We start from the raw sequence: 16,689 nt of genomic DNA, 5'->3' as shown, positions 1-16,689 counted from the left end.
AAGAAAGTAAAGTTTAAGCCAGGCAAGGTGGCACACACATTAAGTCCAGTGCTTTGGGGAGCCAAGGCAGGAAGATGGCAAGTTTAAGCCTAGCCTAAGCAACTTAGTGGAACCCCGTCATAAAAAAGGGGGGTGGGTGGGGAGTTGGGCATGTAGGTAGGTGTCAAGGCCCTGGGTTCAGTGCCCAGCACTATGAAGGGCTTAGGGGGTGGACAGGAAAATTTCATGACTTCTCAGGCTAAGGCCTCATCAGCTGAGACCAAGGAGCTCCAAGTAATTTACACGCCACTATGTGAAAGTAATAAAATCATAATTTCAGGATTGGGGGAGGAGCAGAAGGAAACAAAAGAGCAGCCCTTCAATCATTTGTAATATTAAATCAAAAATATACTTATTTGAAAATCATCCAGGAAAATTACATTAAATCTAATGTAAATAAGAACTGATGGGAAGAAATGGAAAAGAGCATTTTATTTTAATTTTGAAGTCAATTTCTACTAATAGAGGTACAGAAACAAATTGAAAACACCATAGATCAGGATGTCTTTTTTTAAAGGTGATATGGATGACAAGAAATGGATGACTATATTTTAGATGAGTTAACTTTCGTCCATCACACTAACTTCATGGTGTGAAGAAAACAGCACTTGAATGATTCTTTCCCCTTAATTTGCTCTAAATTATAGCAAAGAGCTCTGTAAGAAGCAAGTACTTGTGTTAATTAACTCGGAGTAAAGAAGGTCACTGGTATACATAGGGCTCATTTGTGGTTTTAGTTATAGATTTTCTTTTGCAATTAGAATTCAACATCAGGCATTGTAAGCATGTGCAGGTTGCTACTTTTTTATCCAGTACTTCAGAAATGGGTGTATTTATTCATTCTTCTCTAAAAGCATTTGAAATGTAATAATAATAATAATAATAATAATAATAATAATGAAATCAATTTAGGAAATTACACAAAAGTTTCAAGGATATCATATTCATAAGTATATCTCAAATACTGATATTACTGAATCTTGATATTATAATGTTTAAAACTGCATATAAATTATTGTTCAGTATTTCACATTTTGCAACATAAAAAATTAACAAATCCTAATTTAAATTGTGAGATGAATTTTTTTTTGTGGTACTGGGGATCAAACTCAGGACCTTGTGCTTGCAAGGCAGTGCTGAGCTATCTCCTCTGCCAGAGATGAATCTTTTTTTTTTTTTTTTTTTAACAGTACCGGGAATTGAGCTTGGGACCTTGTACTTGCCAGGCAGGCACTTATGCTGCAGAGCTATATCCTTGGCCCCCAAGATGAAATCTTAAATGCTATAAAATCTTGTAAATAATCCATGATATAAAAAATATCATTAGGCTTTAGAGAATCCTGAACAGCTAAAGACAATATTTCAAAAAAATTACAATTCTTTAATGCTTATTTCTAATCTTTACTTAGATTTAGTTTCTTTGAAAGTAAGTCATTATTTTTGTGTCTAATAATTTTAGGGCCATTATGCACATTATGTTGTTCACCAAACATATATATATATATGTTCTGCTAAAAAAAAAAAAGAAAGAAAAAGAAAAGAAAAGAAAGAAATGACATACAGTTCATTGTCATTATTGCCTTTACACTGTGGCTGAATATACCTAAAGCCAACTTGTTTACAGTGATTCATACTTAGTATTGGAGTGAACTAGAAAAGACAAATAAATCTAGATTGTTGATCATACATGAAATTCGATTATAAACTTACATGAGGAATTTCAGGGTTTTTAATTTTTTTATTTTTATTTTTGGTACTGGGGACCAAACTCAGGACCTTGCACTTTCCAGGTAGGTGCTTATTCTACTGAGTCATCTCCCTGGCCCCTGTATGTCATTTCTGTGATAATGTTTTCTTCCTGGGATTTAAAAGCTAACTGAAAAGGGCATTGGTCCTTTTCTTCGTTGTTGGCACAAAACTAAAAAGTTGCTTTCAGATTCAAACAGATATCAAAGGAAGTTGTTTCATCTAAAATCTTCTATGACTCAATAGGCATTACTTAATCCCATTAAGCCCTTTTCTGTCTGACAGAATTAATTAGTACCCCCTTCTTTTTCTAATTTTGCTCCTCCTGTAACTTGTATTACTTCAATAGTAGAATTCTCCTTGTCAAACCCAGGAGCCAATAAGACTCTGCCTAGAAAAGCCAGTTTCATTTTTTAAGTTCAAACAAGTATGTTAATATTTATTCTCATCACTCACTTAGAAATCCAAGATAGACAAAGCACACAACTTTATCATGTACCTTCCACCTGCCCTTTAGGGTAAAATGTCAGGTTCTTACCCAAAACCTATACTTTCTTTATATGCTTTGACAAGATTTTTTCTCGAGAAATATACTTTTTGTTAATAAAAATGAGCTAAGGTCTCCAACAAAGTTACTGTTCCTGTACTTCCATATTAATTCAGATTATGAACAAAGGACACAGACAACTTATTTCTTACTTGTTAGTTCATCTTTAACAGAAAATGTATGATCACAGTGAAAGACAGGCTGTTTTCTAAGTTTATAATTTCTTTATTTTCAGAATCTTAAACACACCAATATGCTGAAATTTTCTTTGGTAGCATGGAGGATTTTCCCAGGGTAAGCTATCGTAGGAAAATTTGGAGTGCAATCCATGTTCCCTCCTGGTTTCTAAGGTAGAGAAAAACATTTGTGCAAAGAGAAGTGAATGAGAACCAGCATGGCACCTTGATTACATGGGTGTTCTCAGTAGGTCACTTGAAAGAAGAAATAATACACAAAGGATAAAATTCTAGAAATTGAGATCCTTATAAGTATCCATGCCCTGTATCCCTTGGAAGTCTCTATGTCCCCTCAGACTCTGTGTCCCAAGTTTAAAGACTGATTTAGAGGATGTCTGTCAAAAGCTGTGGGAGACAGGGGCTGGGGAGATAGTTCAGTTGAATAAGTGCTTGCCTGGCAAGTGCAAGGGCATGAGTTCAATTCCCAGCTCTGAAAAACAAAACATAAACAAAACAAAACAAAACACCAAAAAACAAAAACAAAAAAAAACCAAACTTGTGGAAAAGGCGATGTAGTTCGGTGTTAAGAGTACGTATTTAGCATGAGCAAAGGTCTGATTCAATCACTAGCATCAAAACAAGACCAAATGAACATACAAAAAGAATAAATAAAAACTATGTAATTAATCAATGATAGGTCTTAACTTCTGCCAGCCACAGGTAAGAGACCTATTAGAAAATTTCAAGGCCTTAGGAGATGGCGACCTACATTATGTAGATTACATAGGAGGCCTGAACCCCTGAATGGCTGTAGCTCACTGATAAGAAATAAATCTTTGCTGTGTTCCAAAGACTTTGGGATTGTTTGTTACAGCATTTAGCTGCCTTGACTAATGGAGTAGCTAGTGTTACTGGTGATGTCTCACCACAACAAGGGTGAAGTGGCTCTGTAGTCCAGAGACACTGCAGTGTTCAGAGAGGGCCTCAGATGGGAATCACATCCAGTTCTCAGACAGTGAGACAATGCAAGAGATATCCAGGGTGGGGCCAAATCAAAGAGAGCGGATGAAAGCCTCACCACCTACAAACTGCATAGCAGATGCCAGCAGAGCTCTGGGAGTGGGCCAGAACTCTGCTCCCGGCGGACACCATATAACACACCCAGTGTCCTCCCAGTAACGGACAGCAAGTTCTCACATATCTAATTGCCACTTGGAGGAGGGAAAGAAGCTCCAGGGCTGAAGGTCTATCTAAACAGATCATCTAATCCACCTTTGATAATGAGTGGAACTTGAAATAGAAGAAAGTAATCTGGAAGGAAACATTTGGAATCAGAAGATATTAACTGGAAAGTCCAAGATTTTCTATGTCCTCAGTCTATAAAGATAATGACGTTAATCACAGGAAATAATTGAGTTTTAACAGGAGAAGGCGTATTAATTATGTGTGAGCTTGAGATCCTGTTTTTTCACTCTTCATGTTGTAGCTATGAAATATAATTCCGATTTAAAATAGATGTGGAAAGATTATAGAAAATGCACATGCATGAATAAAATAGTATACATCAGTGCTTTCTATTTCTGAAATTTCAGCAGTAGAAAGGAGTGCATGGTCTGTTGATAGGGACAGATTCCCTGGAGATTTGGTTCAATATTAAATACTATGAAAATACAAAACACTTACAAGCATTATTGTTTCGTTCTGCAAAAGTACTTTCCTACTGACAGATTTTGTCAAATTGGTGTGTGTGTGTGTGTGGGGGGCTTTGACTGGAAGGCTAATTGATAGTTTTCACTGAAAAGAATGGAATTTTAATCTCACTTGACAGATTGCTAGATTGAGTTTTATACCATCTGTTTACTTCAGGCCAATTCATGTGAGTCTTAAATATACAACTGCTACACAACATAATAATTTTTTTAAAATGAATTTCTAAGACTTAGAAACATTATATAAAATTAGGTTGTCTTAGTGTATAATCTATACAGCAGTAGTAAGGAGCTGCTATAAGAAGCTGCACTAACTGTTGCAGGCCACCTGGACCTCTTTCTCAGAGCATATACAGCTCCAATATTTTTCACATTATGTTTCCAAGGATCTTGGGCTGCCACTTGGAAATTCATTCATATTTTCGCCCGGAGCTCCCCCTTGTGACGAGTGGTCAGCGCATTGAGGCAGTTGCTTGTAATTAAAATGCACACTCTCAGGAAAGCTCTGAAATTCCCCATCTCCCTCTGTCACAAGCCCTTAATTTTCATAATCACCTGCTATTTTTTGCACATAGACTTCTTTATTGGGTTACTGTCCATCTTCCTTCAGCAGAATGTAGGTGCTACAAACACTGAGATGTCCTGACCTGCCTTCCTAGACACTCCACTTTCTAGAATAGTGGTTTGTCTTTAATAGGAACTCAAAAAAATCTATGTGATGAGTAAACTTAATGAGGAACAAATAGCAATGAAAAAGTTTCAAAACAGGCTAGTAGGACAGTTACAATAATTAATACATTACATACTGTTTTCTTCATAGTAGCTATTCAGAGAACAAGATGCGGACATGGTATCCATGTCCATGGTATCCATGCGGACATGGAAACAAAAATGTTTCCACCATGGAAACATTTTTGTTTTTTAGAGAATGATGAAGAAAGAGCAAACCCTTGATTTTATTATTTGCCAGCGATATCAAACTTTTTGTCATTATTAATCAGCTAGTCCAACACAAAAGGAGATGTTTTCTAGCAGTCGTAATATGTTACAAAGGAAACCTAAATCAACCCACCTGTATAACGAAGGCATCTAGACTGCTACTGGAGAGTAATTTACGCAGTACCTCTCAATGTCATTTAATCTGCTTCTAATGAGCCTATAACTCAGACTCTCAATTATTCCCTTTTAAATTCTAGTTATAATTTATATCTTGTGGTTAAGAATTTACATATCTTTAGTTCTTGAAGCCCAAGAGTTTTAACACTGTTCAAATATTTGTAAGATATTTTAAAGTTTTAAACAGCAATTGAAGTTGTCCAGCTACTTTTTAACAGCGTGGCAGCTTATGAGAGTGTGTGTTCATCGTGTTCATCTATGTCTCTACTATTTAAAGAAATGTAACCAAGCTGAGGTTAGTATAAAATAGCTATAAATTGTGTACATACAAGGCTGAGGCAGGATTGCTGCAAATTTGAAGTCAGTCTGGCCCCTACAGTGAGACTGTAACAAAAATAATTTTTTCAGACTATTGGACTATATTGGCTTATTTTGCTGAATTCAAGTACCTACAGTATTTGAACTGGCATCAAGTATGAAAAAGTCCTTTAAAGGCTTCTCCAAATACAGCTTCTCTAACAGCAATGGGACACCCATCTCTAACAAAACAGAGCAAAAAAGGGGGATATAAATAAAGGACCGTTTTGCAGGAAAAAAAATTTGTATACAAAATAGGATATATATATACAGCTACTTTCTCTTAGTTCAATGAGAAGAAAGGTTTGTACTAATATTGTTTAGACAAGATACCATGTCCACATCTTGTTCTCTGAATAGCTACTATGAAGAAAACAGTATGTAATGTATTAATTATTGTAACTGTCCTACTAGCCTGTTTTGAAACTTTTTCATTGCTATTTTTTTTCTCATTAAGATAAAAAAGAATAATTTTTCTTCTTTAGCCTGAAAGGCCCAGTGTAAATGAATATCACCTTAAATTAGGTGAGAGCCCAGAACCAGAGTTTTTTTTTTTTTTTCTTTTCATGTTACTCGGGATTGAATTTAGGGGAGTTCTACTATCACTGAACTACAGCCCCAGCCCTTTCAAAAATATTTTATTATGAGATGGAGTCTTGCTAAATTGCCTAGGCTGGCCTGAATCTTGCATTTCTTCTGCTCCAGCAAAATCTCTGGGATTACAGCCATGTGTCTCCAGGCTTGGCTCAGAATCTGAGTTTTAACTTAGAAATTGGTATTTTCCAAGCCTGGCTATGAGAATGATTAAATTAGAACAAACAGAAAACCATTTCAGAAGCCTTTTCTTCTCATATATATAAAAAAAGATTTAAAATTTGTTTTGCTTCTTCTTTCTCTTTTTTACTTGAATAGGCACCAGATTAGTCTTAAAATTTCCCCCACATTTTAGTTAGAACTTATTAATGCAAAAACTGTTATTCACATTGGTTTGTGAGTTTTCCCACACATTAAAGTTTCCCTTAATACCTCTTTCTGAAAAGTGCCCTTTTTAACAATGGATCAGTTTAAGGAAATGAATAAATCAAAATCCATGTGATAATGGTTTTAATTAAAGACTATTACTTACTTTAAGAATAATTAAAGCAGTGAGACTGTTCACATTCTAAGGGCACCTGGTACAAGAGAAACACAGACAGCACTGCTTGGGTCTTCCTTATTCAGCTTCCTGGCTGACGTATTCTCAGACTTCCCTGTCATGGGTCACTCTTCTCAAGATCAGAGATGACAATATTTTCCTCTAAATGTACCGTACTAAAGCTGGTCATAGGACAGTAAGGATTCCCAAGCCCTGCAAGTCTCCGGAAGAAGCTACTATTCCACTTGTAGACGTAGACGGAAAGTGTGGAGATGACCGGGATTATTATCAGTGTCAGTACAATTGCCAGAGGAACAGCGCTGTGACTGGGCTCTGAAAGAACATGAAGAAACAGAAGATCTTGGTGACACTGCAGTCATAGAGCTAATGTCACATAATTGCTATTCTATTATTTCTAAGAAAAAAAACAAGTTTTCCCAGCCTACCTTTTCCTGGAAGCTCCTTTTCAGTGTGAATATCTAAAATCAATAAAAAATTCTAATTAAGGTTTTCAGCAAAGTCATGTCACTACATATAGCAGGGTTCAGCATACTATGGCTCCTGGGTCAAATCTGGCCACTTATTTCTATAAATAATGTCTTGTTGGAACTCAGCCATATTTACTCATTTATGTATTATCTTTTACTGTCTCCATAAAGCAATACCAGAACAACAGAGACCATATGGTCCCTACAGCCTAAAGTGGCTCTGAATTTATAGGGGTTTTTTTATTATTAGTGCTCACAAATATACACTCAGTTTTTTTAGTCAAAGAATTTTCATCAAGTCTCAGCACTGTTGTGCAATAGAAATACAAGTAAAATAAAGATTTTTGGGGATCTATTGCAGATTCTTTCCAGCAAGAATAACCTGCCTGGCTCCATGCAAGGATTTATAACCAGCATCTTCTTACCTCTGTCAGCTAAAGAATCTTAGGAAATGGATAATACCTCCCCCTGTTTTAGGACTTTCTGTTGTGCACATATATCTCTTTCAAGTGGACTATCTCAAACTTGAACTCTGCAATTTTTGATCAAAGTCAAGCCCTGAGAAAGACGCAGAGGATGATCCAGAGAAAGTCGATGAATACATCTGTGAGAGCAGGAGATACCTCGATGCTCTGCTCTCACTCCAAAGACATGTAAGAAATATTACTGTGTTATCAATAGCAAACTACATTTAAAAAACTTTGGTTTTGTAATATAAAAATAATGTGATACAATTTGGCATTAAATTATTGAAACATTATTGTGCATGAAAGTACTTCTGTATTAAAGACTGTTAAAAGTTACATTCAGGATAAGCAAAGAGAAAGAGCTCTTAGGAAATCTGCAGTGCAGGCCTTCATGTGGACTCAGTTTGGACAAATATTTTCCTCATCTATAACGTGGGGATATTTTAATTGTTCCATTACCTTGGGAAGTTGCTGTGAGGATAAGAGAGGGGTCATGTATTATATAAATACTTTGAAATCCTATACATATAACAGGACATCATGATTCTGATTTGTTCTTGATACTTAGATGCTGGTCATAACTTGGACATACCATTGGTTAGCTTCAGTCATGTTTCTTACACACAATTAATACTGACGCTGCTTGGGTTTCAAACATTGGTGCACACACTCACAGATTGATTTTCTTCCCTTCATTCCAACTGTCTAATCAGACTCCAATCTTGATGAGTTTCCCCTTCTGTTTGTCCCCTCCTTTTAAGTTCTATCACTGAGATTACACATGCTGATCTTCACACTGGGTAAGTGCAATTGCATTGCAGGTAGCCACAGAGCATACAGTGGGTTCCGGTTTCCTCCACCAGGGTGCTCAACCTGTTTGTCTCTGTGGCTTGAACCTGCCTCATTGGTCAGTTATATTTTCATCACTCCAAATAGGATCCTTCTTCTCTAGCCTAAACTCATTCTTCATTGCTGCCTTTGGCTATTCTAGGCCTTTGCTCTGCTTCTGTTCCAGCATCTACAATTCCCTTCATCCTCTGAGATTCCAGAGCCTCATGTCCAGAGACTTCTTCAGCAGCCCAGGGACCACCAATCTCTCCTTCCTGATGTAATATCATCTAGACTATATTTGGATTATTATAAATACCTTCCCACCACTCATGATCCTTCTTGGCGTCTGTTACGGTTTGTGTCTAGTTGTTCCCACAAAGCCTCATGTAGTCGTGGGGTGACTTCTAGCATTTGTGATTAATTCATGACCCAATGCTGGAATTATGGGTGTGAATGCTATATCTACCCTGGGGCAGATAGCTTGAATACAGTATAAGGAAGGTAGAGAGGCTTGCTAGCTGCTGAATCTGCTGCTCCTCCCTTTACTCTTTGCTGTTTTTTCACTGCCATGAACTGCTGACTTCTGCCATGTGCCAGTCTGCCTTGGAGCCAGCCGAATATGGACTGAAACCTCCACTAACTGTGAGCTGAATAAACTTTTCCTTCCTTAATTTTGGAAGTTGGGTATTTTGTCTGAGTAATGAGAGAAAAATAACTGAGATAGCATCCTGTTTTAGATTTCTCTGTTGTTGTTTGCAGCTGACTTGAATCTCTGGCTTATATTTCTAAAATTAACTTTGTCAGTATATACTAAGTATACTGTTCACAATGAAGTTAAATATAATTTTTATGATTACTTCCAACAGAGAATCACATATACTTGTTCACAAAAATATATACCAACTATATAGATTCAATTTCTTGAGGTTGAAGATGAAACTTTAGCATTCTTAGTAGCATCATTTTAATGAAAGTTGCTGATTTAAGTTCTAGTTCTCTTTGCTTGAGGTAAACTCCTTTTTACCTGTTCAGTTAAAGCCAGTATATCACAAGAAAGTCATAGAGTCTTTGCATTTATAAGGATTTTTCTTTCATATCAGTGGAAGAAAGGGGGCTGAATAGTCTCTGGCTTGTTTGCAATAGAATAAAATGATAATGTCAGAGCCTATCAAATAACCTCTGAATGTGTGGATTTAGCAAAAACCCTTAAACACTAAAGTGGTAGATTGTCAGTAAACAGGGTACAACTGAAATGAAGAATTATCCACTGATGTTACCAACCTGCCTCCATTTTACATATAAACCCCTTCTTGTCTTGACACGGAGATAAGTGCCACACTCCTTCAGGAATCTTCAGGGCAATGCACTGGTGGGACTTGGCGGGCTCCAGGTCTGGTTTCCGAATGCCCCAGTTTGACTGGTTTGTGGGCGTTCCATCAAACCACTTTATCGTTTCATCTGTGGAAAAACTACAGAATTACTATGAGTAATGAGCATGATTATAAGATGTTCTAAGTGTGAGATGAAGAACCATAAAAAGTACCCCCCAAGTTTAATAAGATTCTTTTGGAAGCATCTGCCTACCTCCATACTTATTGTCTTGAACCCAACATTAACAGGTAGGTATTAACAAAGTTACCTTGTGAACAACCCTTTATTTAATTTAGATATATGGTTCTCATTTAGTTAGATATCATTTTTTTAACATAACAGCTTGAATTTTTAAATGTACTACGTAATTTTTAACCAACTTAAAGAAATCGTTTGCTAAATGAAAGTCAATGTAAAGAAAGAATCCTTTGAAGTTCTACAGCTACATCATTACAAAGTGACTCACTCTCTAAAAGAATTTTACACTGCATTTTAAATAAGAAGCCAATAATATACCTAGGGAGGAGGACAGTGAGAGAGTCCATCATGGGCATAGGCAACAAGGTGTGCGTGGGGCGCACTGTCTGAAAAGAACTCTAACAATAAAATTATCTAAAAGTCAGCCTGCCTTTTACTATCATCATCTGCTAGAAATTCTAAATAATGTCAGTTTTAAAATATTCCTTGCAATGGTAGGCTCACCCCCTGCCCTGGTATACCACTGCAGCAAGCTCTTCATGACAATTAAAATAATCTTCCTTATAAGTAATACCTTTCAATATAGCCATCAATTACATAAAGAAAAGAACACCATGCTTTCTTTTATTACAAACTCTGATTTCTATGAGCAGCAAATAAGAATTCTAATAGTGCAATTTATGACTGCAACACTTCCATAACTCTGCTGTGCTTTTATAACTCTTCGGAAGCTGGGGTATTTTCAAGTCAGTAGGGTTGTGGTGTGCTGCGACTGAGTCTCTGGACAGAGTTCCAGCCAAGCATCCTCACAGTCAGTATAAAGCCATACTTGTTTGTTTGTTTTGATATCTTTTTCTGGGATTATTTCAAAGGATAAAAGGGCATAAAGAAGACAACAATGTTGTTTTTGGAAAAATGCTTAAGGATTCACGTTAGTTTTGGGTTTTTGTTTGTTTGTTTGTTTTCTTCCCAGCAAATGTGTCCAGTGAGAATTTTCTGGCTCACAGATGCCATTATCACCAGTCCTTTTTTTAGTGTATTTTGTTGTTGCAGGGTCTCACTATGCAGCTCAGACTCGCAGTGATCCTTCTGCTTTCAGCCTCCCAAGTTCTGGGACTACAGGCAAGCGCCACCACACCTGGCATGTGGTGCTGGGAATCAAACCGTGATTTCTGAACTTGCCTAAGCAGGCGTTTTAGTCCACTGAGCTATCTCTCCAGCCCACCACCACCAGTGTTAACAGCCCTGTATTTATGCCCTCTCCCCATCTCTTTTCAAATTCCTTACTGTTACTATCAAGTTGAGCATTCAACCAAACCATCTGGACAGAGGAACCAAAAGCTAAGAGCTCTGCCAGGAGAAAGGAATTTTCATCTTCATCCTTGATTGTTAACAGATTAGATCCTGCAAAAGAGAAAATAGCAAATGAGCAAGTGTTTGTGCTTATACAAACATATAATTAAAAAAAAATGTTTCCTGTACCATTACTTGTATAGTTCAGGACTTAAAGAGGCAAAAATTCCATTATGTGTGTTTGTGTATATGCATGTGTGTATATGTGTATGTGTGTGTGCATGGGCATGTGCACTTGACCCTGGGAGGCCAACCAGAGCCTCATACATGCTAAGTATGTGATCTAGCTCTGATACACACAACACACAACCCCAAAATTCCCTCATTAATAAATGATTTTTGATTATAACTTTAAAGCAAAACCATACTTATTAAAAAGATATAGGCTTATGCTTAAGAAATAAAAGAAGTATTAATTTTAGAGAACATTGGAAATTCATAATTCAGTGCATTTGAAAGGAATTTTTTTTTTTTTTTCAGAACCGGGGATTGAACTCAGGCCCTTGCGCTTGCCAGGGAAGCGCTTGTTCCACTGAGCCATCTCCTCGGCCCGAAAGGAATTTTTTTGGAAAAGTGCAATATATTGAAAAATTATTTTATATTTTCAAATTCTAGATTGGACATATATTGCATATATATAGTTGCATATATTAGCTGCCCCTTAAATAAAGAAACTCAATAATATGCACTTTTTAGTAGTTTTCCTGTTACTTTTAATGTCACTAATCAGATACACGATGAAACCACATTGCTTACTGAAATGTCAAGAGAGAGCACATGAAAGCATTTTATCATCACAAAAGAATTACCTTCCTTTCTGCAAAATTCACGAGCAGCCTCAAAACTCATACTGTCTAGGACTGTAGAAAAGCTGTAGCAATTACTCTTAAATTTTATCCAGGGTATAGATGTTTCTGAGCACAACACTGGTTGTTCAAATAGTTTTGTCTCTATAAAGAAAAACCAGTTATAATTTCAGGGTGGAGGTGGGGTTTGTCTATTAAAATAAAACATTGCATTATATTCTATGAAAGACCAAGGTAGTAAGATTTTCATGGTAATGCCCTGAAAGATTAGATTTAAATTAAATGATTATAAAACTTTAGCCAGTTTTCAGCATTTTTGGCAGAAGCAATCCTCACCTAAGCACAGCAAGGTATACTGAAGCATAGTTCTGCAAGCTCAGTTGAAGTCCTGACTGGGTCATGTTTACAACAAGGTTGGGATATCTGGAAAATGTGATTTCTGGAAATAGTGGCAGCAAAATGATGCTGGCAAAGGGATTTCCAAATGAATGAGCTACGTTCTATCAGTGCTGAGTATCATAGAGTCTAACAAAAACTCTTACTAATAAATCTATGTGAGAAAATAATGCATTTAATAAAGTATCTTATCATCAAATAAAAGAAACTTGAGGGAACTTTACATCAGGCAGTAAGCAAGGCAGTCAGACACATTTATGCTGAGATCCCAGCTCCGCCACTTGCTATGTGTGGCTGTAGGCACATTACCCTGCATGCAGGTTTTTTATTTGTTTGTTTTCATAAAGCGAGCTAACACTTTTACAATTTTAGAAGCTAGAATGCATTAGTTCCTGGGACTTCCCAGATACTCAGTGAATTTATTGTTTTCAAAAAGGGAAGAGCAGGTTTTATAGCACATTAGGAACAGAATTATTTATATTATATATTCTGATAGGCACAATAAATCTTGATTATCAGTGAATCAAATCCTCAGTCACAGTTCTCTGTGCATGTTCCTGTTGTTTGTTTCTAGTCTGGTTGTCTTTCTCTCCCTTACCTGTAACCTGTGATGTAGGAAAATCTCAGCACCAGCTTTGCCTCACACATGCCCCATCTCGCCATCTCTGTTTTTGTCTCAGCTTTTCTCCTAAGAATGCTTCAGGATGTTCTATTATTGTCTATTTACAACTCACTGTCTCAAGGCCCATCTGCACTGCCATGTCCTTCAAGAAGCCCTCTGCGCTTCCCCAAATGGCTACAATGCATTCTTTCCTTGAGGAGTCCTCCAGCACTTGCTATCTTATTTGAAAACCAGGCCTAGAACAACAGTCATTTGTCTTTATATCCACTGACCAGAGGAGAGACTTCTCACAACTCATCCCCGCCCCGCCCCCCCCCCCCCCCCCCCCCCCCAGTGCATCCTTACACAGGACATATTTTCAAGTTGAATATAATGTACCTACCAGTGGGCACATGACAAATGGCACCCTGCAGAAATGACTCACAGGCTGCACTATGCCAACGTCCATCTGTGTCAGCAAAAACACAATCACCGAGGAAGGATGGCTCTTCTTCATTCCAAAAAGTGAAAGAGGATTTGGTGCCATCTGACCAGTCAAAATTACGGCCATTCTGTGGAGGGAAATGGGGTCATCATTTGCTTGGGTTGCTGCTGGCAAGGCTACCTGGGCTGCCAAAGCATCCCATGTTTCCCACACAGATTTTTATTTCCATAATTTTTTTTTTCAGTAAGACAGCTTATGAATCAGCCTGACCAAAAGGAATTATGTTCCATAAGTGACATCTTTTTTTGGCTTTCAAATTCTTGCCACCATAATTTCTGAGTAAGTAATCAGAGGGAAACATATCAAAACCTTGCATTTCTACACCACAATTAATTCCAGATTAATCAATAATTCAAGATAAGATTGAAAACATAACAATGTTAAAGAAAATTTAGCTAAATTTAAAAAATACACTTGATGCATAATCTAAGTCATACAAAATCCAGAGACCATTCAGTAATATTGACTGATACAAAAATACAATAAAAACTGTACAATACCATTCTTTCACTCATTCCACTGGCAAAGATTAACACACTGATAATATTGTGTGCTAATAAGGATGTGAAAAACCCTAAATAAGACACCAGACATGGCAGCTACTCTTGTGATGCCAACACTTGGGAGGCTGAGGCAGTAGCGCTGCTGAAGTTCGAGGCCAGTTTGGGTTACATAGTGGGTTCAAGGCCAGCCTGAACTACATAGGGTCTCACAAAACAAAAACAAAAAACAAAACAAAACAAAACAAAAAAACAAAACTCAGAAACTAGATGTTACTATATAGTGTATACAAGTGTACAAACTCTTGGAGGATGATTTGACAGTACTTGGTATAATTTAAGTGTGCTTAGCAATTTCACTTCTGGAAACTTATCCTAACTTTGCAAATACTTTTTGTTGTGCAAACATGTATTCAAAGGAGAATGTTTCTTTCTTTCTTTTTTTTTTTTTTTTTTTGCAGAACCGGGGATTGAACTCAGGCCCTTGCACTTGCCAGGGAAGCGCTTATTCCATTGAGCCATCTCCCTAGCCCCAAGAACGTTTCAATGAATTGTGACACAGTATATTCTTATGTCCTACCTCCAGAGGGTGCATGAAATTTTTATGTGCTCAGGAGGAAAATTACAGAAGACACATTAAATAGAAAGACAAATTTAAGGAGCACATTCACAATATGATCTCATTTGTATTTAAAACAGAATGTCCATATTTCTCTATTACATGTGCAAAATGTGGATACACAGCTAATTTCTAGATGGCACACAAAAAATTGCTTACAAGGGGAGTGGAACTAGAGTTCAAGATAGAATTGTGTTTAATTTTTACTGTATTTTGTAATACTTTTATTTAAAAATACCAGAAAACAAAATCTTACCCTCCAAATCCCACTACTAGAAAACAAAACCTACTCCGCACATGTTAACTTTCAAGAGATACTGAATTGATTACCAATCAACTTTCTAAGCAGGAAGCATGGGTCATTTTTCTTGGGAACTCCCATTGTATAACAAATTACCCCCACACAGTGCTTAAGTTCAAGATGTGTTCTGACGCATAGATGTGGCAGGGTTCAGGGGGTGTTAGGAAGTGTTCCGAGAACTTTAGAGGAGCATTAAGTCTAAAAATTAAGCAAGTTGGGCCAGCCAGATAGCTCAGCAGACTACAGCGCCTGCTTAGGCAGAGCACAGCAGTGGGGGTTCGATCCTCGGTGTGCAGTGCCGGCCTCATCCTTGGGGCACGCTGAGAGGGCGATTGAGACTGTGCGTGGTGGTGAGGGCCTGTAATCCCAGCCCTTGGGAGGCTGTAAACAGGAGGATCACTAGGAGTACGATCTATGCAGTGAGACCCTGTACACTCTGTACTAAACACCAAGGAAAGAAAGGAAAGAAAGGAAAGAAAAAGAAAGAAAGAAAGAAAGAAAGAAAGAAAGAAAGAAAGAAAGAAAGAAAGGAAAGAAAGAAAGAAAAAGAAAATTAAGCAAGTTGATGTTTATCTTAGAAAGATGGACATTCTTGTTGTGTTGTCATAGACAGCTCGTTTTGAGGCTAGTTAGCAGCTTTTGTGTAAACCAAGTATCAAAACCGTAAATTTACTGCTGTTAGGAAATTAGTTTTTGTGCTCATTTCTGTGGCTGCCTCCTGTCACTAAGGAGGTAGATGTGAAGCTCACGTACGCACAGATGCTCCAAAGATTTAGGACACTTACATCAGGGGTGAATAGTCCAATCCAATGGGCACGTCGTAGGTGGCTGAGGACCACAGTGAGGAAGGACTGATGGTACTGGTCGGTAATGCTGACAAGTTCTGCTTTATGCATCAGGCAGGCTTTTACTGCCGCATACCAAGTCATGTTTGCATTAATTATTTTGTAAACTTTGTTTCCGTATTCTAAGGTACTGGGGATTGGAAATATATCTGATATATTTACAAGGTGTCCAGAAGTATCTAGAACAAGAACAAGAACAAAAGCCTTCATAGCATCTGATAAGAAAGAAGAAAATAAAACCTAGGGACCCTTGTCACTATGACCCATATTGATCAGGAAATTTTTCTTCCAGAACTGACTACTTTGAAATGAAGACATTACCTGACAGCATGCACCATGCTAAAGAATGAGAACACTTAGGGAATTTAATAAATAGATTTATTTAAAAATATAAATATAGAGCCAGCCGGATTAAAGCACCTACAAGCAGGTGCAGGGGCTGGGGGTTCAATCCCTGGGCCTGCCTTGCCAGTCCTGCTTTTGGGGTGCGGAGAGGGCAATTGAGACTGGGTGTGGTGGCACGCGCCTGTAATCCCAGCTCTTGGGAGTCTGTAAACAGGCGGATCATTACGAGTCCATATAT

At 37.4% G+C, this 16,689-nt stretch overlaps 1 protein-coding gene across 1 annotated transcript in view; it reads right to left on the bottom strand.

Moving 5' to 3' along the window:
• Positions 1-6,777: 6,777 nt before the first annotated feature.
• The window catches only part of Pla2r1 (phospholipase A2 receptor 1), a 128,724-nt gene continuing 118,812 nt past the window's right edge, over positions 6,778-16,689 (bottom strand). The window contains exons 24-30 of the mRNA XM_004629979.2: positions 16,047-16,285; positions 13,740-13,908; positions 12,343-12,483; positions 11,468-11,584; positions 9,893-10,069; positions 7,272-7,304; positions 6,778-7,158 (exon numbers count right to left, since the gene is read on the bottom strand). Of these exons, the coding sequence (XP_004630036.1) occupies positions 6,944-7,158; positions 7,272-7,304; positions 9,893-10,069; positions 11,468-11,584; positions 12,343-12,483; positions 13,740-13,908; positions 16,047-16,285 (1,091 nt within the window). The 3' untranslated portion in view covers positions 6,778-6,943. The remainder of the gene's footprint in view (positions 7,159-7,271; positions 7,305-9,892; positions 10,070-11,467; positions 11,585-12,342; positions 12,484-13,739; positions 13,909-16,046; positions 16,286-16,689) is intronic.

Source organism: Octodon degus, unplaced genomic scaffold (genome assembly GCF_000260255.1).
Source record: "Octodon degus isolate 3935 unplaced genomic scaffold, OctDeg1.0 scaffold00032, whole genome shotgun sequence".
NCBI classification, from domain to species: domain Eukaryota; kingdom Metazoa; phylum Chordata; class Mammalia; order Rodentia; family Octodontidae; genus Octodon; species Octodon degus.
This window is presented reverse-complemented; position numbering and strand designations above follow the sequence as displayed.